Below are 26,301 nucleotides of genomic sequence, written 5' to 3'. Positions count from 1 at the left end.
GCCAGCATTTAAGGTGCCTTGCAAGCAATTTAAGGTGCCTTGCAAGCAAGAAACTGTCTTTCCTTTTTGTATCTTCAAAACAGAGCTTACACACGCGCGCACACACACACACACACTGCACATATTCTGTTGTATAAAATGATTAAATGGAGATTTAACCAATAGAACAGGGACGCGGGTGGCGCTGTGGGTAAAACCTCAGTGCCTAGGACTTGCCGATCGTATGGTCGGCGGTTCGAATCCCCGCAGCGGGGTGAGCTCCCGTCTTTCGGTCCCAGCTCCTGCCCACCTAGCAGTTTGAAAGCACCCCTAAGTGCAAGTAGATAAATAGGTACCGCTTTATAGCGGGAAGGTAAACGGCGTTTCCGTGTGCTGCGCTGGTGCTGGCTCGCCAGAGCAGCTTCGTCACACTGGCCATGTGACCCGGAAGTGTCTTCGGACGGCGCCGGCTCCCGGCCTCTTAAGTGAGATGAGCACACAACCCTAGAGTCGGACATGACTGGCCCGTATGGGCAGGGGTACCTTTACCTTACTAACCAATAGAACAGCTCAGATACCCGCCTTTTACCCACTGTCCCAGACATCCCTGTTGTTTGAGGAATACCTTGTTTTGCCTCTGTGCTGAGGCTTGCTATCTCACACAGCACCTGTCAGTTTTGTGTTGCTTCTTAAAGACACAGCACAGGGTCAGGCTAAAGAGAGCAGAGAACCTTCAATTTAAAGTTGAGATAGTCAGCGGCGAGGTCTGCATTCCAGTGTGCATATCAGCTGTTGCCTTTCCAAACAACAGGTGTCCCCCTTCCATCCCGCTCTTTCTTATCAATGCCAGTTTCCCGTGGGAATCTCTGGGGGGATGAGATTTTTTCTCTCACGAGGCGATGTCAGCTAAACCAAGAAGTGTTGCTTTCTGTCTTAAAGCTTACCCAGCAAGAAGCAGGTTGGGCAAGTTCAAGGGAGCTCCTCTGGCTTGCAGAAGTTCAGTAACATAATAAACAGGAGAGGACAACCTCTCCGTAAAATAAAAGTCCCAGAAAAAAAGAAACAGGTGTGGTTCTTGAGGATGTTCCAAGTGTGATATTGTATTGTATTGTGCATTGGATCCCGACATGGGATCCTTTGACTGCAGAACATTATTCAAGGGGGTGTACTGTATGCCTCAACCCCCTTGGTTGGTTTTAGGGTTTAGGCTAGAAGCTGAGCTTTGGTACCTGCCTTGCTCAAAAAAACCTACAACCCTGAGTTACGTTCAGATTCCTTGAACTGATGCAGAACCTGAGATGAGCATCGTATTATTTGGGCTGTCTGTCAATTCCTGTTGCTTTATATCCACAGGCTAGCCTCTGGGCATCTTCTCTGGAAGAAGCACAAGGGATGCCTGCCCACTGGCTTAGCCCATTATGTCAGGTGAAAAACCATCATTTGTTTCCCAGAGGGGCACAAAAGAGTGGGCTGATCCATGTGCTGTGCTTTGAGTGTAAACTGGTGCTGCGTGCATTCAGCAAAGATGCGTTTCTGATTATGCATATCGTACAGGTACGTGCTACCAGCAGCTGCCTTGCTTGCCGAGCAAATGACTGGGCAGGTCTTGCTCCCAAATTCTTTATTGTTGTTTAGTCGTTTAGTCGTGTCTGACTCTTCGTGACCCCATGGACCAGAGCACGCCAGGCACTTCCACTGCCTCCCGCAGTTTGGTCAAACTCATGCTGGTAGCTTCGAGAACACTGTCCAACCATCTCGTCCTCTGTCGTCACCTTCTCCTTGTGCCCTCCATCTTTCCCAACATCAGGGTCTTTTCCAGGCAGTCTTTTCTTCTCATGAGGTGGCCAAAGTATTGGAGCCTCAGCTTCAGGATCTGTCCTTCCAGTGAGCACTCAGGGCTGATTTCCTTCAGAATGGAGAGGTTTGATCTTCTTGCAGTCCATGGGACTCTCAAGAGTCTCCTCCAGCACCATAATTCAAAAGCATCAATTCTTCGGCGATCAGCCTTCTTTATGGTCCAGCTCTCACTTCCAATTGCCTTTGTCCATGGAGTTTTCTTGGCAGGGATACTGGAGTGGCTTGCCGGTTCCTGCTCCAGGTGGATCACGGTTGGTCAAAACTCTCCACTATGAGCTGTTCATCTTGGGTGGCCCTGCACAGCATAGCTCATAGCTTCTCTGAGTTATTCAAGCCCCTTCACCACGGCAAGGCAGTGATCCATGAAGGGGACCCAAATTCTTACTCGTTGCAAAACAGGGTCAGCATTGGCTAGGTCTGAAACAGGGGTCCTCAAACTTTTTCAGCAGGGGGCCGGTCCACTGTCCCTCAGACCTTGTGGGGGGTTGGACTATATATTTTTTTGGGGGGGGGGAAACAGCACGGAGGAATGATGAGCGGCGCGCAAAAGGGCTCTGGAGAGGGGCTGCTTTAAATGGCGGCCACTCGAGAGGGGTGCTCAGCCAACTGTGGCTCTTGTGTCTTGCGAGTGGCAGGGGCTGGCGGCGGGACGATGAGCGGCGTGCAAAATTTCTCTGGAGAGGAGCTGGCAGCAACAAAGCCCAGCCCCCTTTCTCCTCTAGGCAGGGCGGGGAGAAGCCAGGAGGAGGGAGGGAGGAGGCGCCGGCGCCACCATTTGAGGGAGAGGGAAAGAACGTGTGTGCTGGCAATCCATGTGGCGATTCCTGGACCGTCTGCGGACCAGATTTAGAAGGCAATTGGGCCTGATCTGGCCCGCGGGCCTTAGTTTGCCGACCCATGGTCTGAAGCGTGGTGTTGGCTCCAGGGAATGCCCACAGAGGACGTCTGGGAGAACCCAATATAATTGAGATTTGGAAGGGCAAAAAGACTTTCTAACAGCCTTGTTCTGCAGAAAAGAAGTCATCCATTTCTAGACAGAAATATTTTGCAGTATTGCCCCATGTTTGAAGCTCCCTGCATCTAGTAAGCCAAAGTAACAATTCTCCATGTAGTCCTCTGATCTCTCACCAGGCAAGGATGGATCCAAAGAAACTACAAGGGGTTGAGTATTTGTTTTCCATCAGCTTTCAAATGCTTTATCCTGGAGTGCCAGGTGTCTGCATAGCAAATGTGCAATTAAACTTTTTAATTGGGCTTTGGCTGTATTGGGTTTATGCATGGCTCTTTTCCACCCTTTGAAATGCAAGTAAGATGGTTTTAGGAAAATACTTACTTTAGTAAATTAACCAAGGCTTTATAGAGATACATTTATTCTATGATCACCTACTACAGTACATCATTCATTTGAAGCACTGCTATACCGCTTTAACAAGTCATGGAGAATTATGGGAATGTAATCTGGTAGAGTTGCTGGCAATTGTAGCTCTGTGAGGTCAGTGCCCTTAACAAACTACAGATCCCAGGATTCCTTAGGGTAAGCCATGGCTGTTAAAGTAACATAAGAGTGCTACAAATATCTGGTGTGGATGTGGCCCAGGATATTTTAATTTAGATCTGACATCTATGAACAAAACAAAACAAGATAATTCACTGTGGGCTAAATTATGCTTTGGCATGTTGCAATCGTGAGAATCTAGCCATGATTTAAATAATAGTTTTTGTTCACCCAATGGCTACTGGTGGCAGTTTTACTGTGTATTTGTACCTGTTTGTACAAGCGTTCAGTGTCTGGTTAAAATAATAACCATGTCACACTCTTGGTGTGTGGTTGCCTGTTATATCTCAGCCCTACGTTTCTAACTTGTGCATTCAAGATTGCTTAGCCTCTAGCATCCTAACAAACACTTAACAGGAATTACATGTAATAAATAGTCACCACATCCTTTCAAAGAAAGGTTTGAGGATAAGGACTCCGGGGCTCCACAGTTGAACCACCACAATTATATGAATGAAAAAGTGGTTGGCAAAAGGGAAGGGAGGTGCTATGGGCAATTGATTTGCATTTGCTGATTTTTCTGGATGCTTCTTAAACTGATTATGCCAAGCTTGGCAGAAGCAACTTAATTATATTTCTGATATCTTTTGCATCTTTCCTTTTCTTAATTTTAAGCACCAGTGTTGAGAAACTCTTTTCTGCAAGCAAGGTCTGTTAAACATTGCATTATCCTTTAGCGTGGAACCATTAATGAGCTAACGATAGCAGCAGCTGCAGGTTTTCATAGACATGCAAAGTGCTTATCAGTCTCATCTAAGCTATTATATGTATCTTAATCATGCCCTAGGCTTATGCGGACTGGATACAATTTTGCTGGAAACAGTGTCCTGCTAGAATAAACCTTATTGAAACAAATGGGGACTGTTCTGACTGAGATTTTGAGGACCACTGCTGGTCTTCTAAAGCATCTCTTGGCCAAGTAAGATTGTCTTCCATGAATATGGCCTTAACAGTGTGTCTGTAGGTGACTGTGGAGGCCAATTCTGGATCCTCACATCCTTCCACAGCGAGGATATAGGTTTCCGGGCGGGAGTTGATCACGATGAGGATTTGCCAAATGTGCCATCCTCTTAGCTCGTTTCCCCCTTTCATCCTACATTCGTGCTTCTTCAAAATCCACGACGCCTTTAGTAGAGGCTATTCTCCAATTGGAGAATATGAAATTGTAGGCATGATCAACTGCACAGACATGTAATAAGCTCTCCATCTTTTTTCTGTTGGAGTGGGTGACTTTGCATGTTGATGTTCAGGAGGAGGGAATTAAATCAACAGAATGAAGAGGCTAGAAGCTGATTCTTTCCTTTGTATGTAAACCATGGATAGGCAAATTAAGGCCCAGGGGCCAGATCTGGTCCAATCGTCTTCTAAATCCAGCCCGCGGACGGTCTGGAAATCAGCGTGTTTTTACATGTGTAGAATGTGTCCTTTTATTTTAAATGCATCTCTGGGTTATTTGTGGGGCATAGGAATTCGTTCCCCCCCAAAAAAAAATATAGTCTGGCCCCCCACAAGGTCTGAGGGACAGTGAACTGGCCCCCTGCTGAAAATGTTTGCTGACCCCTGATGTAAACAGTGTCCGTTGCTTCTTTTTAGTGTGGCTGCATATGAAGTGCCAAAAAGGGGCACGGAAGAGGATGCTTATTTGTATGAAATTTGCATATGCTAATCTATGTGCATAGATGCAAATTTCTGTGTGCCGGATCAGTCTGCTGTCCAGTGCTGTTGATGGACAACTTCAAGACCCCTGCTCTCCTCCCCCCCCCATGGCCCCTCCTCTTCCTTCTTATGATTTTTAAAAAAATCTTTAAAATAGTCTTGGAGGCAGAGCCTTTCAAATAGAGGGCTGCCCTCTACGATGTGGGGCACACCCGACTTCTCTTTGTACATCTGCAGGAAAAGCCATACTGCTCGATTCATTGGCGAAGTGTAGCAATGAGGGTTAATGTGTTTTATTTGGTTTCTGCTGCCATAGAATTTATATTATTGAAATTCATATTGTGATCCATGCACTGTGGCTTTATCTGAAATACTGTTTGTATGGTGTGTGTGTGTGTATACAGTATATACATACATACTTTGGGGTGAAAGGCAGGATATAAGCACCTGTAATAATTAAATAAACTGGACAGTTACTAGTATTTAAGCAGGTTGCTGTTAGAGTGATGTGTAGAAACCTGGACTCCTACAACCGGTTTTATGGGGTGGAAATTATTGAAGTTTTTACAACATAATAAAAGAAAAAAACTAATCCACAGGAAATAAAGTTAATAGACTAAAGAAGGAAGAAACAGAAAAAGAAAGTACAATATCCTCCCCCATCACTCAGGGTGGATTTGATTTAAATTACTATTTAAATCACTTGTCAGTAAGACTTGATTTAAATAATTTTTTTTACAGAAAGACTCATTCTTGCTGGTTTCATCTTAATATTTACAACCAGATGAAGGTTTCATTTTTGGAATAATTAATTTTCAGAGTAGTTTTTTCAGTTATATAAAAAATTGCTATTAGAAATACATAGACCGACAGTTATGACATTATTGTGAGGTTTGATAAGTTCACTCTTTATATTTGGACAACTTTTCTGCTGTACTTTATTGGAAGGAGAAAAACACTCATTTCCTTAAAAACAATTGAAACAATTTATTTAGCTAAAACAATAACATTATAGCATATGTATCTGTGGTTGTTAACTGATGTGGTTAAACAATTTTAAAAACAAACTTAGACTGAGTTTTAGCACACATGAAAAATCTTTATTTCCTGATGAATAGCCTTTGGACTGTAACGTAACTTAAATAGAAAACTATCTTTAGAAAGATTTTTCCTCCAAAAGCATTTTATTTTAAAAATCCAATTAAAAATGTTTAAAAATGCATTTTTAATTATTGCTTTTTTAAAAAAAAACTTTAATTTTTATCCACCCAGCCATCTTAACTTTCATCCCCCACAGATGAAAGTATGCCCTCCCCCAGCTCTCACCTGGGTTCATCCATCTCTTCTTGCATCCTCTTTACCCTCTGAGATTTCTCCTTACCCGTCTCTCACATTGAACTCCTGCATCTAAAGGTAGCTATATGCTGTAATAAGCAGGGTTTTCTGCATTTTCAGAACAGTGTGAGAAATTGCTTGTTTGGCCCCATCCAGTGCTGACCTTGCTTTTAACGATGAGCAGCAACAAGAGACAAGCAAACCCCCATCACTTTTTACCATCGTTGGCTTTTTGAAAGGATGACATTTTGACCACTGCAGGCACCAAAAGCAACCCAGAGCAAGTTCAGACCAGCTTTTGAAAAGTTTGATTCCAGGGCTGCCCATCCACTTGACAACAAACACAGACGCACACCTTGACACCTGTGCTATTCGTGCCTGTGAGAGGAGTCTTGCTGCAATTCCGCCGGGGGACCTCCTTGATCAGGCACTATGTACAAACAAAATGTCTGAATCGGACCATTAATCCATCTAGTCCAGGGTTGTCTCTTCTGACTGACTGACTCTTCTGACAATGACTCCCCAGAGATCTTAACCTTACGGTCTTCAAACAAAAACATCTTGGAGGTCCCAGGCCACAGAGAGGTTAGGCTGGCCTCAACCAGAACCAGGGGTTTTTCGGCTGTGGCTCCAATCTGGTGGAACGCTCTGTCACAAGAGACTAGGGCCCTGCGGGATTTGACATCTTTCCGCAGGGCCTGCAAGACAGAGCTGTTCCACCAGGCCTTTGGCCAGGGCACAGCCTGACCCCCTCCTTTGGCAATCCTCACAGAACTCTAGCTCAATGGTTGCCATTAATCTGATTTGAATTGATTTTATAATGAAATGATTTTAGTATATTGTATCATTTTATGGTTGTTATCCGCTCTGAGCCCAGCTTTGGCTGGGGAGGGCGGGATATAAATAAAATTTTATTATTATTTATTATTATTATTATTAACTTGCCTTGCTTTCTGAGATCCTGTTAGTCCCCGAGATGCCAGCAATTGAACCCGGGCATATACCGTATTTTTCGCTCTATAAGACGCACCAGACCATAAGACGCACCTAGTTTTTGGAGGAGGAAAACAAGAAAAAAATATTCTGAATCTCAGAAGCCAGAACAACAAGAGGGATCGCTGCGCAGCGAAAGCAGCGATCCCTCTTGCTGTTCTGGCTTCTGGGATAGCTGCGCAGCCTGCATTCGCTCCATAAGACGCACACACATTTCCCCTTACTTTTTAGGAGGGAAAAAGTGAGTCTTATAGAGCAAAAAATACGGTAAATAAACTTGTATAAACTTGCCCTATAAAACATGGCATATTGGTTCATCTAGGCCAGTGCTCTTTGTTCCCAACTGGTAAAGGCTCTCAAGGGCGGTGACCGCTGAGCTCATGATCACGCCTTACATCTAGACCATTGGCTCATCTGTCCCATTGTTTGCCCCAAAGGGAAGCAGCTCTCTAAAAAGTTTCAGGATAGAGTTTTTCCCAGCAGGGCTGCTAAGATCCTCTGGAAATACTTTGGGTTGAACATGGAACCTTCTCTATGCATGGGGTGTGTTTTGCAGCACACTGCAATTCCCCTTTCTTTAAAGAGTTTCTAGCCCTTTCTGCAGATGCAGACACCTCTGTCCCTAACATGCCTGCACCCCTCTGGAAATTGTGGTTAGGAATAATGCTATTTTTCTAGAAAAAGAGGTTGCCGGAACTCACCCTGAACACCTCCCTTGTTCTCTTGTAATGGCAAAGAGGTGCCAGAACTGAGTTCTGGTTAGCTCTGGCTGAAAAAAAGCCCTGGTTAGGATTAATAATAATAAAGCTAAATGAAAATGTTCAGCTTTAGCTGACTATTAAAGGAGGGAGGGGGATTTCCCCTTTATTTTAGGGGCATTTAGCAACCTTGGCTGTTTTCTTTGAACAACCCCTCCCACCATAAATGCAGCCACTGCATATCTTTAATCCGATCACCGCAGTGCTGAATGTTGAGCTGGTAATCGCGAAAACGGTTCCTCACTCCTGTTGACTTGGCCTGATTGCTAAGTTGCTGGGGATTGATCCAAGCAGAAGAAGACAAAAGACCGGCTCAACAGGTCATTCTTTGCTGCCTCTGAGCAATGAATCAACAAGAAAATGCTTCGCATAACTCAGTAAGAAGTTGTTCCGAAAATGCTCTGGGAAATTGGAGAGCTCTTTGCTTATTGACCCACCAAAGATCTTTCAAAATCATAACACAGAGGCGTTACGCTCAAGCGTTCAGCACTTGTCATCTCACAGTGGCTAGTGTTCCTTTGAACACCTGCACCAGGTGATTGGTCCAGGTTGTTGCAGGTGATGATTCAGTGGAAAGAGCTGAAGAGTTTACTCAGGGTGAGCCTGGACCACTATAGCTTACTTGTTCATTGCTTACTCAATCAGGAAGAAGTATAGGAGACCTGAACTAACATCTAGTTGTTCTAGGACTAGGGAGAAGGTTAATGGGAAACACTTCAGGCCCAGGCCCCAGACGTTTTAAGTTATAGCACGGCAGGAAGAATTGCTTTGCCATTGTAAAAAAAGTGGGACCTTTTATACACTCTCTAGTTTTGGAAATGGCTCTATTCTGCTTCCGGTTAAAATTGCAGAGAATCTGAAGGCTATGAATTGTGATTTAGTGCCAATATCTAAAGTGCTAGACTTTTTTGGGGGGTGGGGAGGGAAAGAGAGGAGTTGGCCATGCTGGTTGAACACAAGTAAAACAAACTGAAAATGTAATTAAAAGAGAACTAAAAGCAAAAGACAGCACGGTAGCAGCAAAGGCAATTAACTGGTTATTGCCGAAAGTTTTCTGAGAAACCCAGGCCTTTGTGGCATGGCACAAAATGTGCAATGATGGATGCAACCAAGGAGGCTCCCGATGACAGGTTTGGTATATAGCCAACATTATACACATCTCTTTGTGCTCCATCCAGAGAGGGGGGTGGGTGGGAATTTATTGGCCAAAGATGCTATTAAGAACCTTCACTTGGGCTTGCTTTTGTCCATCCAGTGAACCTCTTCTTTATGAGCGGGTGGCACTGTGGTCTCAACCACTGACCCTCTTGGGCTTGCTGATCGTAAGGTTGGCAGTTCGAATCCCTGTGAGTGAGCTCCTGTTGCTCTGTCCCAGCTCCTGCCAACCTAGCAGTTCAAAAACACACCAGTGCAAGTAGATAAATAGGTACCACTGTGGCGGGAAGGTAAACGGCGTTTCTGTGCACTCTGGTTTCCGCCACTGTGTTCCATTGTGCCAGAAGTGGTTTAATCCTGCTGGCCACATGTCCCGGAAAGCTGTCTGTGGACAAACACTGGCTCCCTCGGCCTGAAAGCGAGATGAGCGCCACAACCCCATAGTTGCCTTTGTCTGGACTTAACTGTCCAGGGGTCCTTTACTTTTATTTTACTTTCTTTATGCAACATTTAAACAGATTGCCCTGCCTTCTTCTGCTGAGCATTGTATGATATTAGGAAGCAGTGTTCCATCTGTCAGTAAAGGTTTTGCCTGCTTGAATCTCTGGTTTGTTTACACGATCATCAACGGTATTTGAAATACTAGCATTGTTAATTGCTTTCTTGGTTAAGCCTCCAGGCAAGGAAGTGTTCACTCTGTGATAGCTTTTAAAAACATCAAAAGGTACCTCTAAGATAGGCGTATCCCAGGAAAGTGGTTTTACTAGTGGGGAGGGGGGAGAATTGAGTATGTGAGGAATGTAAATACATTAAACTCATGTCTGCTTCTGTTTCCAAGGACACACACTGAAGCTGCAAGAGCTTTGGGGCTCACATATTAGGGCCGGTCTCCTTGTTGTACGCGGGTGGCACTGTGGGTTAAACCACAGAGCCTAGGACTTGCCAATCAGAAGGTCGGTGGTTCGAATCCCCGCGACGGGGTGAGCTCCCGTTGCTCGGTCCCAGCTCCTGCCAACCTAGCAGTTCGAAAGCACGTCAAAGTGCAAGTAGATAAATAGGTACCGCTCCAGCGTTTCCGTGCGCTGCTCTGGTTTCGCCAGAAGCGGCTTAGTCATGCTGGCCACATGACCCGGAAGCTGTACGCTGGCTCCCTCGGTCAGTAAAGCGAGATGAGTGCCGCAACCCCAATAGTCGGTGTCAGAGAACTGACATCGGAGCCAAGAGTGGAGGTAGGGCTCTCCAACGATGCAGGAGAAGGGACCAGCAGGGAGAGGGAGAACACTTCCCTTGGGGAAGGAAATCGGCGTGACACCAGGAAGGAAGGGGAGGAGGGAAGGTCTTCGGAGAGAGGGCTCCAAGACTCTTCCACAGGGTCCAGCGGGGAGAGCCCAGGACCTCCGCTGGCCACGCCCACTCTGCGCAGGAGACTTCCGCGCAGGGAGGCCAGGCGGAGACTTGGCGTCAAACAGCTTTTATGTTGGAAGAAGTTCAGGGAACGCCCACTGACGGATTTTGCCAGTGACTGAGACAGTCGCCTTGTAAGGGCTGTCAAATCAGGGAAAGGTTTAGCTACACTAACAGCTGGGAGCAGTTTGGAATTTACGCACAAGCAACCCCAATTCCCATTACAGTCGGTCACGACTGGACCTAATGGTCAGGGGTCCCTTTGCCTTTTCCCAAGATGCACTTCCAAAAACAATATGCGAACTGAAACACAGTGACCTTTCAAAATTTGTGCTTCTCTGGATTTTGCTGTGCAGTTCTCCAGCCAAAGAATCTGTACAAAAATACGAATTTTTGGGAAACTTGTGTGATGAACCATACCGTTTGGGGCAGCCCAAACCAAGGTTGATGGAAGCGCCTTCTCCAGAATAAATTTGGAGCTGAGATCATCCTCAGAGGCTCTTCTCCAGATGTGTCTGCCTGGAGAGCTTAAGAGGATTTCTGTTGAAGAGAGGGCTTGTGACGTTTTCCTGTACCCTTTTTATTGAAGTCTCTCTCCCCAAGGGAGATCTTCCTGGTGCCTTCACTGTTACCTTTCAGGCACCAGTCAAAGGGTTTCCTCAGTGAGTTGGGCTTTTAATGTATAACTTGATTTATTTATACTGAAAGTTATACCCTTTTCCCCCTCTCCGGTAGAGCCACTGGAAAGAAACAAAATATATAAAGGCCAAAATTGTAATCCCATTAGTAAAACCAGAACCAAAAATATCCCAAGACTAAAAGCATTGACATTGTGTAATGTTGCTTCTTATAGAGTCTTTTAAAAAAACTTTTATATTTGTATATGCAGTGTGACTTTGATTTTTGAGTTGTTTTTTAGGGTGTGTGTGTTATTGGATAAATTGCCGCGGATGCCAACCACACACTTTTAAAATATCTCTGTGTTTAGTTTACCAAATGGTGCATGTCGGCAACTTGGTTCCAGATACAGTGGTACCTCAGGTTACATACGCTTCAGGTTACATACGCTTCAGGTTACAGACTCCGCTAACCCAGAAATAGTACCTTGGGTTAAGAACTTTGCTTCAGGATGAGAACAGAAATCACGTGGCGGTGGCGCGGCAGCAGCGGGAGGCCCCATTAGCTAAAGTGGTGCTTCAGGTTAAGTACAGTTTCAGGTTAAGAACGGGCCTCCAGAACGAATTAAGTATGTAACCAGAGGTACCATTGTATTGCACAAGAAGTTTAAAGCGCCATCTGTTGTATGCTGGTTAGGTTAGATTAGGTTAGGTGTGTGTCTGGGTGCCTTTAGTCCCTATAATAGCAAGAAATTGCCAGAAAGTGAAAAAAGCCAAGTTCGTTCCTTTTTTATTGCAGTGTTTTTATTGTTGGCAAGTCTACGACTTCCTTCCGGGTGGCTTGGTGATTGCTGAGAGACGTTTTCCTTTCCCGAACCTGTGTGACCAGAGAGGGTTGACGTAATGAATACAGCGCCATTTGTTGTTTCTCTGGAACATTGGTTTGCATAGTACAAAACAAATCTTCATTTGAAACGTCAGGGAAATGTCTCCGACGCTGGCAGGGATGGCGCTTCTGAGCTGCTGGAAAGGAGGGCAGAGACCAACGCAAAAGAGTTAGGAACATAGGAAGTTATGCCAGAGGTGCATTTAGCAATGTATCCTCTGCACTGACCAACAGCATCTTTCCAGGATTTCAGACAGGCCTCTTCTCTCTCCCATCCCTGTCTGGAGATCCCTGGAAACTGACCTTGGGACCTTCTGCAGCCACTGAGCTCTACCCAAAATTTCCTGGTGGTGCCGTTTGTAAAGAGGAGACCATTGGCCAGTGTGTGTTAACTGGTGCAAGCTGAACTCTGGAGGGAGCCACAGAGACAGGATGGTGTTCAGGGATTCCTGGGCAGAATTTTGGCCTGGCAATACAGCCTTGCTGGAAGGACACCAGAGGGCAGACTCACCTTGCCAGTTTCCCCATTTAGAGGCCAGCGTTCAAGGGATGAGTGGGAGGGCCAAACAGGTGAGGAATCCCTACCGTCCTGAAGAGGCAGGTGTGAGAAGCATTTATGGAAGGCAGGCTAGCCTAGGCTGCTTGGCATTCGTGTCGCCAGGAGGAGAGATTTGGAGGATGGTCTGCGTCAGGAGGTTCTTGGGAGGCCTGGCATATGAGTGACCCATGAAAGAAGGCTGAGAGAAGCAAGGTTTTTAAAATATATATATATATGCCTGTGGCTCTCTCTTCCTCTTCTTCCCCAGTCAAGGAAGAAAAATGTCTGCCCTAGGCAGCACTGTGCCTAAAAAGACCCTTGGAAATAGCGTTGGCCTTGCTTCCCATAGTTGTGTGCATAGGAAAGCATGTTGCTGTTGGGTTTCACTAGCCTTGGTCAAACTCCTGCCCTCTAGGCATAGCTGTCAACTTTTCCCTTTGCATGCGAGGAATCCTATTCGGAATAAGGGAATTTCCCTTAAAAAAGGGAAACGTTGACAGCTATGCCAGTGTGGTGTAGTGGTTAAGAGTGGTACAGTGAACTTTAGAATAATGTTGGATTAAAATTAAGAGGTTTCTAGCTGTAATGGGTTAAAAGAATATGAAAAAAATGGGTTTATAAAAGTAAAATTTTAAGATCACAACAATTTAAGAATAAAGATTTGGGTAGAATAAAGAGGGAAACAAATTGCTGAGCTAATAAATTGAATTGGAATACAAAAAAGAGAGGTATGAGGAGGTCCAAGAAACAAGTAAATGAAAATTAATGTGATGGAAAGATTTTTTTTCTTTTTCTGTTTGTTTTTATTTTTTGTAATGTAAAAATCTTAATAAAAATCTTATAAAAAAAAGAGTGGTACAGTGGTACCCTTGGGTTACAGATGCTTCAGGTTACAGACTCTGCTAACCCAGAAATATTACCTCGGGTTAAGAACTTTGCTTCAGGATGAAAACAGAAATTGTGCTCCGGTGGCACGGCAGCAGCGGGAGGCCCCATTAGCTAAAGTAGTGCTTCAGGTTAAGAACAGTTTCAGGTTAAGAACGAACCTCCGGAACGAATTAAGTACTTAACCCGAGGTACCACTGTAGTCTCGTAATCTGGGGAACCGGGTTCGCTTCCGCTCCTCCACATGCAGCTGCTGGGTGACCTTGGGCCAGTCACACTTCTCTGAAGTCTCTTAGCCTCATTCACCTCACAGAGTGTTTGTTGTGGGGGTGGAAGGGAAAGGAGAATGTTAGCCGCTTGGAGACTCCTTCGGGTAGTGATAAAGCGGGATATCAAATCCAAACTCTTCTTCTTCTTCTTCTAGGTGTTTTTGACTACAACTCCCATCAGCCCCAGCTGTAGTCCAGAACACCTGGAGAGCGCCAGGTTTGCCAAGGCTAGTGTAGGCCTCACAATAATCCCATAATTATGTGTGTAGAAAAGCATGTTGCTACCAGGTTACACCAAGGAATACTAAGCCACGTGGTTGTTGTTGACTAAATGTGCTTGTTCTACAAGTCTCTCTCTAATATCCTCTCTGCTCTTGCGGCATCATAAGTAGGAATATCTCTTCCGAAGCTATCTAGATCACCCGTTGCAATTGAACAAATCACTTAAGTCTTTTAGGCCTGTGCTCTTCCTGCACCCCACTCCCTGGTAAATAGATTCAAGCTTTGAGTCCATTAGACTTGATGCTCTCTTGTTCACTGGTAACATATTCCCTCCCATTTCCCCCTTGGGAAAGGCCTTGATTGATTGTATTCTATAATTTGTATGGTCAGTGTGACCTTTTGCTCCCAGCCTGTTTTATGACCGCAATAAACCAAAGGGGCCTCTGACAAAGACCTTGCCTGCGACAAAGACCTTGCCTGCTGGTTTCCCATCTCGAAAGAAACATGTGAATTTAAGCTCATTTTTGGAATACAGGAATCTGATCAAAATATAAGCCTTGATTAAAAATGCAGGCTATGATCAGATGCCTCACTATCATAGGATAAGCAAACCTCGGCTATTGATTTTTTGCTTTGGCTCGTGTGTCGAATAAGTGCATCTGAGGTAAGAATGATCCTTCCAGGAGCAGGGGCCGACTCAACTCTTCCCCAAGCCACTTGCAATGTTTACAAAAAGCATTAGTGAGGTCATCTCAGATGGATGGAGCTTTTGCTTTCCTAAAAAATGCTGAGGCCAATAAATAGCTCAAGCCAAGTCAGCTTAAAGGTAAAGGTAAAGGGACTCCTGACCCTTAGGTCCAGTCGCGGACGACTCTGGGGTTGCAGCGTCATCTCACTTTATTGGCCGAGGGAGCCGGCGTACAGCTTCCGGGTCATGTGGCCAGCATGACTAAGCCGCTTCTGGTGAACCAGAGCAGTGCACGGAAATGCCGTTTACCTTCCCGCTGGAGCGGTACCTATTTATCTACTTGCACTTTGATGTGCTTTCGAACTGCTAGGTTGGCAGGAACTGGGACCGAACAATGGGAGCTCACGCCGCCGCAGGGATTCAAACCGCCAACCTTCTGATCAGCAAGTCCTAGGCCTAGTGGTTTAACCCACAGCGCCACCTGCGTCCCTCAAGTCTGCTTAGGTGTGATCAAATACCTTATCTATGTAAACCAGAGTTGGACATAACAAGTAAATCATGATTGGGATGTTTTCTCCTGGGATGTTCTCTCCACTTTTTATATGCATTAAACCACTTCTCTACTTTACCTGAACTACTTTAAAGTCCCAAACTATGGTTTTCTGACTTGACTATGGAAGTATTCCAACAACTTTCTAATCCCTGTGAGTGATTTTTTTTGGGGGGGGGCTATCTACTTATTGATACCGATGTAAGATGTGCCATTTCAGTTTCCACATTTCCTATATTTCAGGTCTTATAACACACCCTAGACACCTGCTTGTTTGTGTGTCTACTGAACAGAAGCTTTATTGGGTTAACGTGTTTGCATGGCTGGCTTCTATAAGTGTCCCCAAAAGTTATTCTGCATTTTGGGGTTCTAGGGACACAGTGTGGGGCATGCCAGAGGAGCCAGATTTTTGAGTGGACACGAAGCAGGCATGATATTTGAACATTTCCCAACTTAATTTGCATTTTATTAATGGTAAGTGGTCATCCATCTTTGCAAAAATCTTTCAGATAATACAGTTGTTTTCTTTCCCAACAGCTAGTTTTGAAAATTGGGTAGAACTGCAGTGGAATAACGGTCAAGAGGCCTGGGACTAGAACCTTTGCCCATTTGTAGATTGTAATTGTGAATGGATTTGTAAGCCAGTGTAGAGAGTGGAATTTATTTGTTTTTTTTTTTTTTAAAAAATGTGTTTTAAAATGTATTCATTTTACAGGGACATCCATCTATTTCCAAGATCTCTAATGCACAGTTCTTCCCTGTCCTAAAACAATGGTTCTCATCATTCTTTGCAAATGTGGACCACTCAGAAACAGCTGGGGAACTCAACAGGCCACATAATAGATTGATTTTTAAATTCTACGTGTCAAAGCACATAATAAATACCTCACACTTTAACAACATTTTACTTCAGGGCTGTCATGAAGTCCAAAAGCAGCGCCATGTCATAAAAGTCATAGGCCTCAGCTCAGGCTTCTGGGAAGAAGCTCAACGGATAAATTTTTAAAGAAAATTTTGTAGACTGCACTAGTGTAATATTATGAAGGTTATGGGCCTTGGACCAGAGGCCTGTTAGCTTGTTGGATAATTCTAGCCCTAGTGAAAATAACCTATATCTCTATATGTTAGGTTGTGGGTGAACATATCAGACGACACAGTGATTCTTCCAAAGCAGCTCTTTATTTGTCAGCTGGAACAGAACTGAACTGAAGAGCTCAGTCAGCCTGCTTATATAGAGCTCCAGAACAACGTAACTGTAGCAACTTTCTATAACTATCCAATCACTGAACGTCACTTTTGATCCTTCATTTGCATACAAACTATCCAATCACTGAATGTCACTTTCGATCCTTCATTTGCATAACTATCTACAGTATCCCCCTGCTGGCCCAGGGTGAGAACTTCAGTACATAACACTATAGTTGGGTGAGGGGGACTTCAGTCTGGTACAGGGCCAATTAAGGATCTTCTTTACTGTTTTGCAACCTTTCCACGGACCACCTGAATGTGGAGTTCATACACCACTGTTTATAAACCACTGATCTCAAGGGATGACAAGGCAAATGGTTCCATAGAATGTGTATAATCACAAGCTTTTCAAAACCCATTTGCAGAACTGGAATATAAATATTGAAATACTAAATAAAAAACCCCAGCTACTAACTTAAAAAGAAACAAACAACCCAGCGACTTCAGTGCTGCTGTGATGCAGATTCCAGAGACCACTTGTGACAGGAGTTGAAAATAAGATGTAGAGAGCGTTCCCAGTACATGCGTAGAATGCATTACCACCTTGTGTGACATCAATGAAATACGCTGCGACAGAAGTGAGAGGCGGCGCAGGCATTATGGGACTCCAGGGATTTGCTGCATTGCTTCTGTCTTGAATTACAGCTAAGGATTTCCTCCTGTCAGGAAAGTGACAGCTGTAAATAAATAAATCCTGCCTGCAGCCAGCCTTGTGTACAAGAGAGAGTACAGGGGAGGAAACTCCCCTTGGCTATGCTGGTTCAAATGTTACAGGGATGATTTTTTTTAAAAAAAATTTAATAATAATCAGATTTTTTTATTTAAATCCGATTTTTAAAAAATTTAAATCCGATTTTTAAATTTAAATTTAAATCTGATTTTTTGATTTAAATTGGATTTTTAAAATAAAATGCTTTTGGAGGGAAAATGTTTCTAAAGATAGTTTCCTATTTAAGTTACATTATAGTTCAAAGGCTACTTATCAGGAAATAAGGATTTTTCATGTGTGCTAAAACTCAGTCTAAGTTGTTTTTTTTTTTAAGTTTAATCACATCAGTTAACAAACATGGATACATATGCTATAATGTTATTGCTTTAGTTAAATAAATTGTTTAAATTGTTATTAAGGAAATGATTGATGTTTCTCCTTCCATTAAAGTACAGCAGGAAAGTTGTTCAAATATAAAAAGTTAACTTATTAACTCACACAATAATTTCATAATCATCTGTCTATGTATTTCTAATAGTATAACCAAATCCGTATTTTTTGATTAAAAAAAAAAAAACTTAGGCTGAGTTTTAGCACACATGAAAAACTTAAAACAAATCCTTATTTCTTGATGAGTAGGCCTTTGGACAATAATGTAACTTAAATAGAAAACTATCTTTAGAAAGATGTTTTCCTCCAAAAGCATTTTATTTTAAAAATCCAATTTAAATTAAAAAAAAATGATTTTAATTTAAAAAATCTGATTTTTTAATTTTATTTTAAAAATCATTGATTTTTATCCACCCTGGCCCGAAGAGGATCTCTTCAGGCAGGGGCGGGGGGGGGGGGGCGGGTATCCATCACCAGCCAGAGGTGAAGCTGCGCAGAAGAGGCAAAGGGAGCCTTCCGAGCTTTAGCTGAGCTACTAAATTAAGACCTCTGGTTCGTGTGAACCGGATCAGTGGGGGGGCTTGCTCAGCTGAGTCACAGCTTTCCTGCGCATTAGCTATTAGCCGGGAGGCTGAAGAGCCTCAGCAAAGCCCTGCCGCACCTCTGGCTCGCGAGGAGACCCTCTCCGGAGCCTGGTAAAGTCTCTCCCCCCACTTCCGGGTAGAAAAGGCAGTGGCCATAAAAGTGTTGACGTGGACTGTCTGGATATAAATATGAAGAGATAATGGTACAGTGGTACCTTGGGTTAAGAACTTAATTCGTTCCAGAGGTCCATTCTTAACCTGAAACTGTTCTTAACCTGAGGTACCACTTTAGCTAATGGGGCCTCCCGCTGCGGCGGCGCGATTTCTGTTCTCCTCCTGAAGCAAAGTTCTTAATCCGAGGTACTATTTCTGGGTTAGCGGAGTCTGTAACCTGAAGTGTCTGAAACCTGAAGCGTCTGTAACCCGAGGTACCACTGTACTCTCCAAGTCTCTCTCAAAATGGCAACCAGGTTCCTACGGACTCCTTCGGCTGCCACCCAGCATCCACCACACACAGTCAAGACTTAGGGTTTCTGTTCTCATCCTGAACCAAAGTTCTTAACCCGAGGTACTATTTCTGGGTTAGTGGAGTCTGTAACCTGAAGCATCTGTAATCTGAGGTACCACTGTACTAATATTGGGAATGGCTGCAGCTTGGAGCACCCACTTTGTCAGCAAAAAGTCCTGGGTTCATTCCTGAGCATCTCTAGGTGGGTCTGGGAGAGAGCCCTGCCTGAAATAGCCAGAGAGTTCCTGCCAGTCAGGACATTAGACATTATGGAACTGGATGGACCTCAGTAGAAGGCAGCCTCCTGTGCTCCACAGGTAAGCCTATTGGCTGTGTGGGTGGGGTGGAGCTCACTCAGCCAAGGGCCACCTCTCTCCAAGGAAGGAGGTGCTGAATATAAATGGTGTGGTCAGTCTGGAAAGATGCATCAGCAGCCCTGACCAAGAGTGCCAGCATGCATAAAATCATCAGGCGGCTGCGGAAAGGAGTCAAGAAGGTAGGCAAAATTCTCATGGAAAATACTTTTCCTGTTCTGCTTGGCCTCTTCCTAGGATATGATTATTTCTGAGTAGGCGCTCAGCACTTGCTTCTAATCATGGAAGGAAAATTTCCCAAGGCTGGTGTCAGCTTTTGAAGAGCTGTCCTCAAAAGGCACATTAGCTAAAGCAAGACTGAACTTTAATCTTGGGAAATGCAGTGGTCTCTGTGAACCTCTCGCAGTGGTGTTTTTTTTGAAGTGGGGTTGTAGAAGTGTAATCTAAGGACTTTTCGCTGGCTTGTATTATTTAATGAACTGCTTTCTGTGTGCCTCCCAGCACCAAGGGTATACTGGCAACCATCCACGAGCTGGAAAAAGCAGCTCTAATTTGTCTGTGTTGTGCATCGTTAAAGCAAATTATGTTAACAGAGCTGCTGTTGGGAATGGTCACTTCCTGTCCCACTGGATAATATTTTCTTCCAAGTAAGAAGTTCAAACCTACGATTCAGCACCTTGAAATCTTGCATTGGATTTGAATGTGGGAAATACTTATCTGCTTTGGGATGAAGTTATATTTTGAAACTGTAGTCGCCCTCACGATGTCTAAGTGTCCTCAAACATCATGAAGGATAGAAACTTGTGTTCTTTTCTTAGTGAAAGCTGAGAGTCTCAACAGGGTTCAGCAGTATATGACTCTGCAACTTGGTTTTTTTGCTGTTTTGAGGTGGCCTAATAAATGGCATTTCCGTGCGCTGCTCTGGTTTCGCCAGAAGCGGCTTAGTCATGCTGGCCACATGGCCCGGAAAAACTGTCTGTGGACAAACGTCGGCTCCCTCGGCCAGTAAAGCGAGATGAGTGCCGTAACCCCAGAGTCGTTCGCGACTGGACTTAACTGTCAGGGGTCCTTTACCTTTTTTATTGGCAGCTGCAGGAGCAAAGGAGAAGATGGAGTTGTTTGTGGAAATATAGGGAAGGGCCATAGCTCTTGCCTGAAACCCTGGAGAGCCACTGCCAGTCAGAACTGACAGTATTGAGGTAGTTGAGCCAGTGGTCTGACTCGTTATAAGGCAGCTTCCTGTGTTTCTGTGCCTTGGGCCTAGGCAAAACCAAGATTGTGCTGTGGCCATTGTTTGGGTTTTTGGCCCTTCCTCCTCTCACCAATCCATCTTGAAATGGTAGGGAGCTCTTTGCTCTGTCCTGGAGCTGGAGGACAGAGTTGGTGTCCACTTGTTCCAGCTCCATCTTTTCCCTGGGAGAAGCTGCACCAGAAGTCTTTGGTCTGGGTTCAGCGTTACGTCCAGCCCACAAGCAGGATATCAGCGCTCTCCTGCTCCTCATCTCCAACAATGGAGGTAGAACATAGCCATCCAACTTAATAGCCATGGATGGCCTTATTATCCTCCACGAATTTGTCTAACTGCTTTTCAAAGCCACCAGAATTGATCCCCTACATTTTGTGGTAGGAAATTCCATAACTTAACTCTGTGTGTGAGAGAGGAAATGCTTCCTGTTGCCTCTCTTGAATCGCCCAACTTTTGGTTTCATTCAAATGAAACCAGCTGAGAATGACCAGCTTTCTAGTTATTCTTCTGAGGAAATGTTTCTAAGTGGATTACTTAAACTCTCTGCCCAAGCAGTTTTTTCTTTCTTTGTCACTTCCACGTTTCCACCTGAAACTCTTTCACCCAAGTTGTCCCCTGCCCCTGGTGAGCTGTCATGGCTTCCCACAAAGAATTGTGGGAACTGTAGTTTGTTAAGGACGAAGAGAGTTATTAGGAACCTCCGCTTCCCCTCACAGAGCTACAGTTCTCAGGAGTTCTCCACAAATAGGGATTGATGATTAAACCACTCTTCTCTGTGAGGGGGAATAGGGGTCTCGTAACAGGTCTCAAGACCCTTAACAAACGACACCTCCCATTATTCTTTGGGGGAAGTTGTGACTGTTTAAAGTGGCATGATACTGCTTTAAAAGTATCTTACAGATACAGTCATACCTCATGTTACGTCCACTTCATGTTACGTTCTTTCAGGTTACATCCTGCTGCGACCCGGAAGTACCGGAAAGGGTTACTTCTGGGTTTCGCCGCTCGCGCATGCTCAGAAGCGCAAAATGATGTCATGCGCAGAAGCAGCAAATCGCAATCCGCTCGGGCGCAAACGCACCACTGGGGGTTGCGTTCTTTTCATGTTGCGAACGGGCCTCCGGAACGGATCCTGTTTGCAACCAGAGGTACCGCTGTGGAGCTTGACAATGAGGGGAAAGCAAGATAAATGTGTGAGGATGCAGTTAAGACTGACTGTGTTTCTCCTTGGCTCAACTAGATGACGCAAAACATTTCTATTTAGGCAATTTTTTATGAGAATACCTCAGTTGGTAAAGTATAAAACTCTTAACCTGAGGGTTGTGGGTTCAAGACCCAGGTTGGACAAAAGATTTCAGCATTGCAGGGGTTGGTTTCGATGATGCTTGTGGTCCCTTCCAACTCTACAGTTCTGTGATTCTAAGTATGCTTTGCGGATAGTTCTGTACATGCGATTTTATCATTGGGATTGCGCTGTGCGGTATTCTAAAAGTGTCTGGGGAGCGGGAAGAGGCAGGCCAGAAAATGCTTTCTGTAAATAGCATGTGAGATTTTCACCGAGGTTCTTCTAAAACCAGTTTTTAATCTGGTGAAAACGGGATTCATCACTGCACCCCCCCTCTTTCTCTTTTTTTCTCTTCAGAGAAATACTGTAGAATCCTTTGCAAAGCAAAAGGTGCACTCAGTCCAAACCAAGAAGTTCATGTATAACCAGTCCGGCAGCCTGCTTGTTGCTTCTCTGCTTCTTTGAGTGCCACCCGCCACTTTGCTTAGTCACAGCTTTTGAACAGGCGCAAGTAGGTCAGCTGGAGCTAGGCAGCCTTGTGAAGCGTGGATAGTATTTCCAGACCAGTGCTGTGCGGAATCGAAGCACGGCACTCCCTCTTTTTACTCTGATTTGGTCTGGAGTGCTTCGGCTTTGACAGTCCTGTAGCATGTGGAACTTGCTACCGGACCTTGAACATTTCTTGCCTGAACCTCTTAGAATCATAGAGTTGAAAGGGATGTTGAGGGTCATCTTATCCAGCCCCTTGCAATACAGGAATATGCAGCTGTCCCATACAAGGATCGAACCTACAACCTTGGCGTTATCAGCACCACGCTCTAACCCACTGAGCTATCCAGCTTAATTCCCTCTTGCTCAACGACACAATTATGGAATGCTCTTCAAAGTGAGGCCCACCTGTGGCCGACTACTAATGCATTTTTCACACCAGGTTAAACCTTCCTCTTTCCCCGGGCAGATGGCTTCACCTTAGCTTGGTCCGTATGCTGTTGACGTTTCTACTGTTCTGTTGCTGATGGGATTCTTGAGGTGGTTGTTTCGTTAGTGTTTCAGATTTCATAGATTTGTAGAGTTGGAAGGCGTCCCCACAAGGGAAATCTAGTCCAACTCCCTACATTGCAGGTGTATCAATTAGAGCATCCATGACAGATAGGCATCCAACCTCTGCTTAAAAATCTCCAAGGAAAGAGAGTTCATCACCTTCCAATGTATTGTTTGCCATAGTTGCAACTCTGTAATTTGATTTCGTTGCCCAGATACTATTTTTGTCTGGTGGCTAATGAAACAACAACTCGCCCCCAACACTTGAGCATCTCTTGCTCTTTCTGCACCTGGGCTTCACAGATTCATCCTTCTATGCAGTAGGATCATTGACCCATCTCACTCTTGTTTCTGACACTGACTGGTGATGACTCTCCAGATGTTTGACTAAGGACCCTCTTGCTACCTGGCGATGTCAGCAACTGAACATGGGACCTTTAGCCTGATACTAAATTCTGATCTACTGTTCCCCATCTTACCTCTTAAAAAGTTGCTCCAGAAGATTGGGAGATCTTCCAGAATGATGCTCTGTGTCAAAGAGCGAGCAGGCAGTAAATCACACCGTTTGAAGTTGGAGTCAATTCTTTATTAGCAAAAACACTGTCTCCATAGACTTGGCTGAGGGTCAGGCCTAATGAGCACAGCAGCTCATTCGCAGCTAGCCTTCATGGAATCAGTTGCCGGGATTGAAAGTGCCTGCCTCTCTACAGCCCTCCTCTTCAGGGCTTTCCCCAAACAGAGACTGTGCCTGCGTGCAGCCTGTCACTGCTCTGCCCATTTCAGCCCTCTTCTGGTTCTGCTCACTAAGCCCTGTTACCTCTTCAACTTCCCATACCTCCTCCTCCCAGTTTTCTCCCTCTGACCACCCATCGTTGTCCCACCACCACTCACATGGCTCTGAGCCTTCTCTCCTTGGTGGTTCCCCAGTTGCTTCCTCCCACCATCCCTCTGTGTCCAACCAGCCCATGACATCCCGATGCAGTGCAAGGTGCTGTAGAAGGAAATAAAAATTGAGAAACTCACCTTGAATTTGTAGAAATCAACCCTTTTCATACCAGCTTGTCTACCGATTTATGGATTTATCACTAGCTTTTTCTAATCGATATTCAAAGCGACTTATGACCAAATAATTTATATTGCCTCCCATTTTATTTTCAACATGAACTTTATTTTCAGAACAAGTTTTGGGAAAGTACTTGGTTGTGGTCTCCAAAATGAGATTTCGACCAGCCTTAAATTGTCTTTGGAGCTGAATGGCGGAAGATAGGATTTGTATGTGCTTTCTGAAATACAGGCTGAATCACTGCCATCTCCCCTCCATTTCCCAGGAAAGAGTATTGTTTTGTTGATGTAGGAGGTAGAGGTTTAAAATGTGCTGCTAGAGTATATTTGAATGGAAATGCTGAAAATCATGTCAGTGGTGAAAATAGAATGTTTTTCAGATCAGGTTGCCTTTTTTAGGGGGGGTGGGAATGAAAAAAAAATCAAAAACAAATTGAAGGCTCTGGAGATGGAAATAAGTGTCTGTATTTATTGTATGAAAAACACCTCCCCAAGATGAGATTTAAAGGGATGCTGCATGCTGGGTTTGCAAAGGGTAGGTGTGGGAAGCAATATTGGCTTATAAAGCTGTGAATTGACCCAGCAGAACCATCTGAATGCTCTCCACTATTCCCTTTCTGCAATAAAAGGATGTCAAGTCAAAAACTGAGAAGGAAATACTTTAAAATGCAATGCATAACAATAAAACCACAGGAGAATCAAGTTTGTGAAGTACTTAAGCATGATATAATTAAGAGCGTGAAGAAAAGCTAAGGTGCAGTTTTCAATAGCATGGCAGAGGTGCAAGAGTTCCATTTAAAAAAAAAAACCAGGGCTAAGCTCTTAAGTATTTCTGACACCCAGTTCCTAAACCAGCTGGGTGACAACGTAGAGGTTAGGCCCGTTGATCTCAGTGATGCGTATTTTAGATGCTTTCAGTGCTGGCATCGCTCTTTAGCAGTGGGCGGTTGCAGCATTTAGATAGGGTGGTGTCTCAGCAGCTCTTGTGCAAAGTTAAGTGCTTTAATTTTACTATAATGGGTTTGGCATTGAGGCACGAGCCTGCGCTTCTCTGCACACTTTGGAAGATGCTTGTCAGTGTGTACATAGCTGTGACTTTTTCATTACCTTGCTTTGTTATCTTGCTTAGCGCAGGTGAGGCTGATGGAAGCTGTTGTCCAAAACACCTTGCGGTGCGCCAGGTTTGGGGAGGAGATAGTGTGGCAGATCGAAGAGCAGCTATGGTGTAACTTCTCAGAAACATACCTGTGTGTTAGCTCAGTCATTCTTAGGGACCATGTCAGGGAGCAATCATTCTGATAAGATGAGGAGTGATGGTTAACCTGGCTGAATCCAACTGCTCTTCATGGTACAAATTCTTGTACAGTTTCTCAGCAACTATCTCGCGTGTTAGAAACTGGGATACAAAAGCTATTCACCCCATGGCTCCTGGAACCTCGACCGTGGGTGTAAAAACAAAATGTCTGTCATCACATTTTTTAAAATTCAGAAACACTATTTATTTTATTTTATTATAGAAAAGCATGAATTAAATACCTGCCTCTTTTTTAAAAAAAATATATATTTCAGCACTTTATTATTTTTTTAGATTTGGAGGAAAATGTACAACTTTTGAGATTTACAAACAATCCTATGAAAACATTGCCCAGTAAACAGCTTAACTCTAAAACTTAACATAACTAGACGGGCTAGCCTCTCTAGTAAGTCGGTTGCCAGTCCGTAGCCTTTAAGTACCGTACATAATTTCATCTGGGCTCCATATCTCAGCAGCATGATGAATGGAAAGAGTGTCTCCAGGCAGAGGGCCTTCTTGGTAGTGATGTCCTCCCTTTAGATGTCAGGGAAATAAACAACTACAGTACCTGACTTTTAGAAGACATCGGAAGGCAGCCCTGTTTAGGGAAGTTTTTAATGTTTGATGTTTTATTGTATTTTTACTATACTTCTGGGAGCTTTTCAGAGTGGCTGGAGAAATGCAGCCAGGTTAAAGACCTCTTTTGGTGCCATGCGAGGCAGGTGATCCATGAGGCACCAAAGACACGTGTCCTTTGGTGCTGCCCTACCCCACAGATCAGCTGATTTGCGCATGTATTTTGGTGCCGTGCTGCTGAGTGAATCAACTGATTCACGGGGCAGCGCAGCACCAAAAGAGGCATGTATTTTGGTGCTGACTGGTGCAACATTGCAGCCACGCCAGCAAGGCAGATCCTCTGCCACGGAGCTACCGCAGTCCTTCCCTATTAAGGGAGGGGGGTCACTTCAGACACCCACCTGTCAGTTTGGAGCTGGCACTGCTCTGCTTCCCGGGCTGAAAGCAAGCTGTTGGCTGAGCCCACACAGAGGCTGGATCCAAAATGGAGCTTCGACCTGCCATTCTTAATAGCTGCACCAGTGGAACTTCTGCCTGTCATGCAAATATTAAAGGTGCAGGAGAGCAAAACAAATAAACAAATGAAACAACCACATGACATATCTAGTTGTACATTGTATCTGGGCCAGTAGCAACCTACCCCAAACATCACATTGTTGACTTGCATGAGTTTGAACAGGTGTACCTGCCAAAGTTT

General features: G+C 44.4%; 1 protein-coding gene and 1 long non-coding RNA gene across 8 annotated transcripts in view; one reads left to right on the top strand and one right to left on the bottom strand.

Moving 5' to 3' along the window:
* Positions 1 to 26,301, top strand: part of MYO5B (myosin VB) — a 298,992-nt gene that overhangs the window by 6,168 nt on the left and 266,523 nt on the right. For 3 of the 7 annotated variants that reach the window (XM_083575482.1, XM_083575481.1, XM_083575479.1), the window contains exon 1: positions 19,207 to 19,282. The exons of the other annotated variants lie outside the window; for them this stretch is intronic. In XM_083575482.1, coding sequence (XP_083431608.1) covers positions 19,241 to 19,282 — 42 coding nt within the window. In that variant the 5' untranslated portion in view covers positions 19,207 to 19,240. Of the gene's footprint in view, positions 1 to 19,206; positions 19,283 to 26,301 lie in introns of those variants that run through there. 7 annotated transcript variants of the gene reach the window in all.
* Positions 1 to 26,301, bottom strand: part of LOC310744522 — a 260,442-nt gene that overhangs the window by 214,153 nt on the left and 19,988 nt on the right. The window lies entirely within an intron of this gene.

Source organism: Podarcis filfolensis (assembly GCF_964270895.1).
Source record: "Podarcis filfolensis genome assembly, chromosome: 11".
NCBI classification, from domain to species: domain Eukaryota; kingdom Metazoa; phylum Chordata; class Lepidosauria; order Squamata; family Lacertidae; genus Podarcis; species Podarcis filfolensis.
The sequence above is the reverse complement of the archived record's forward strand: the minus strand, read 5'-3'. Positions and strand labels throughout refer to the sequence as shown.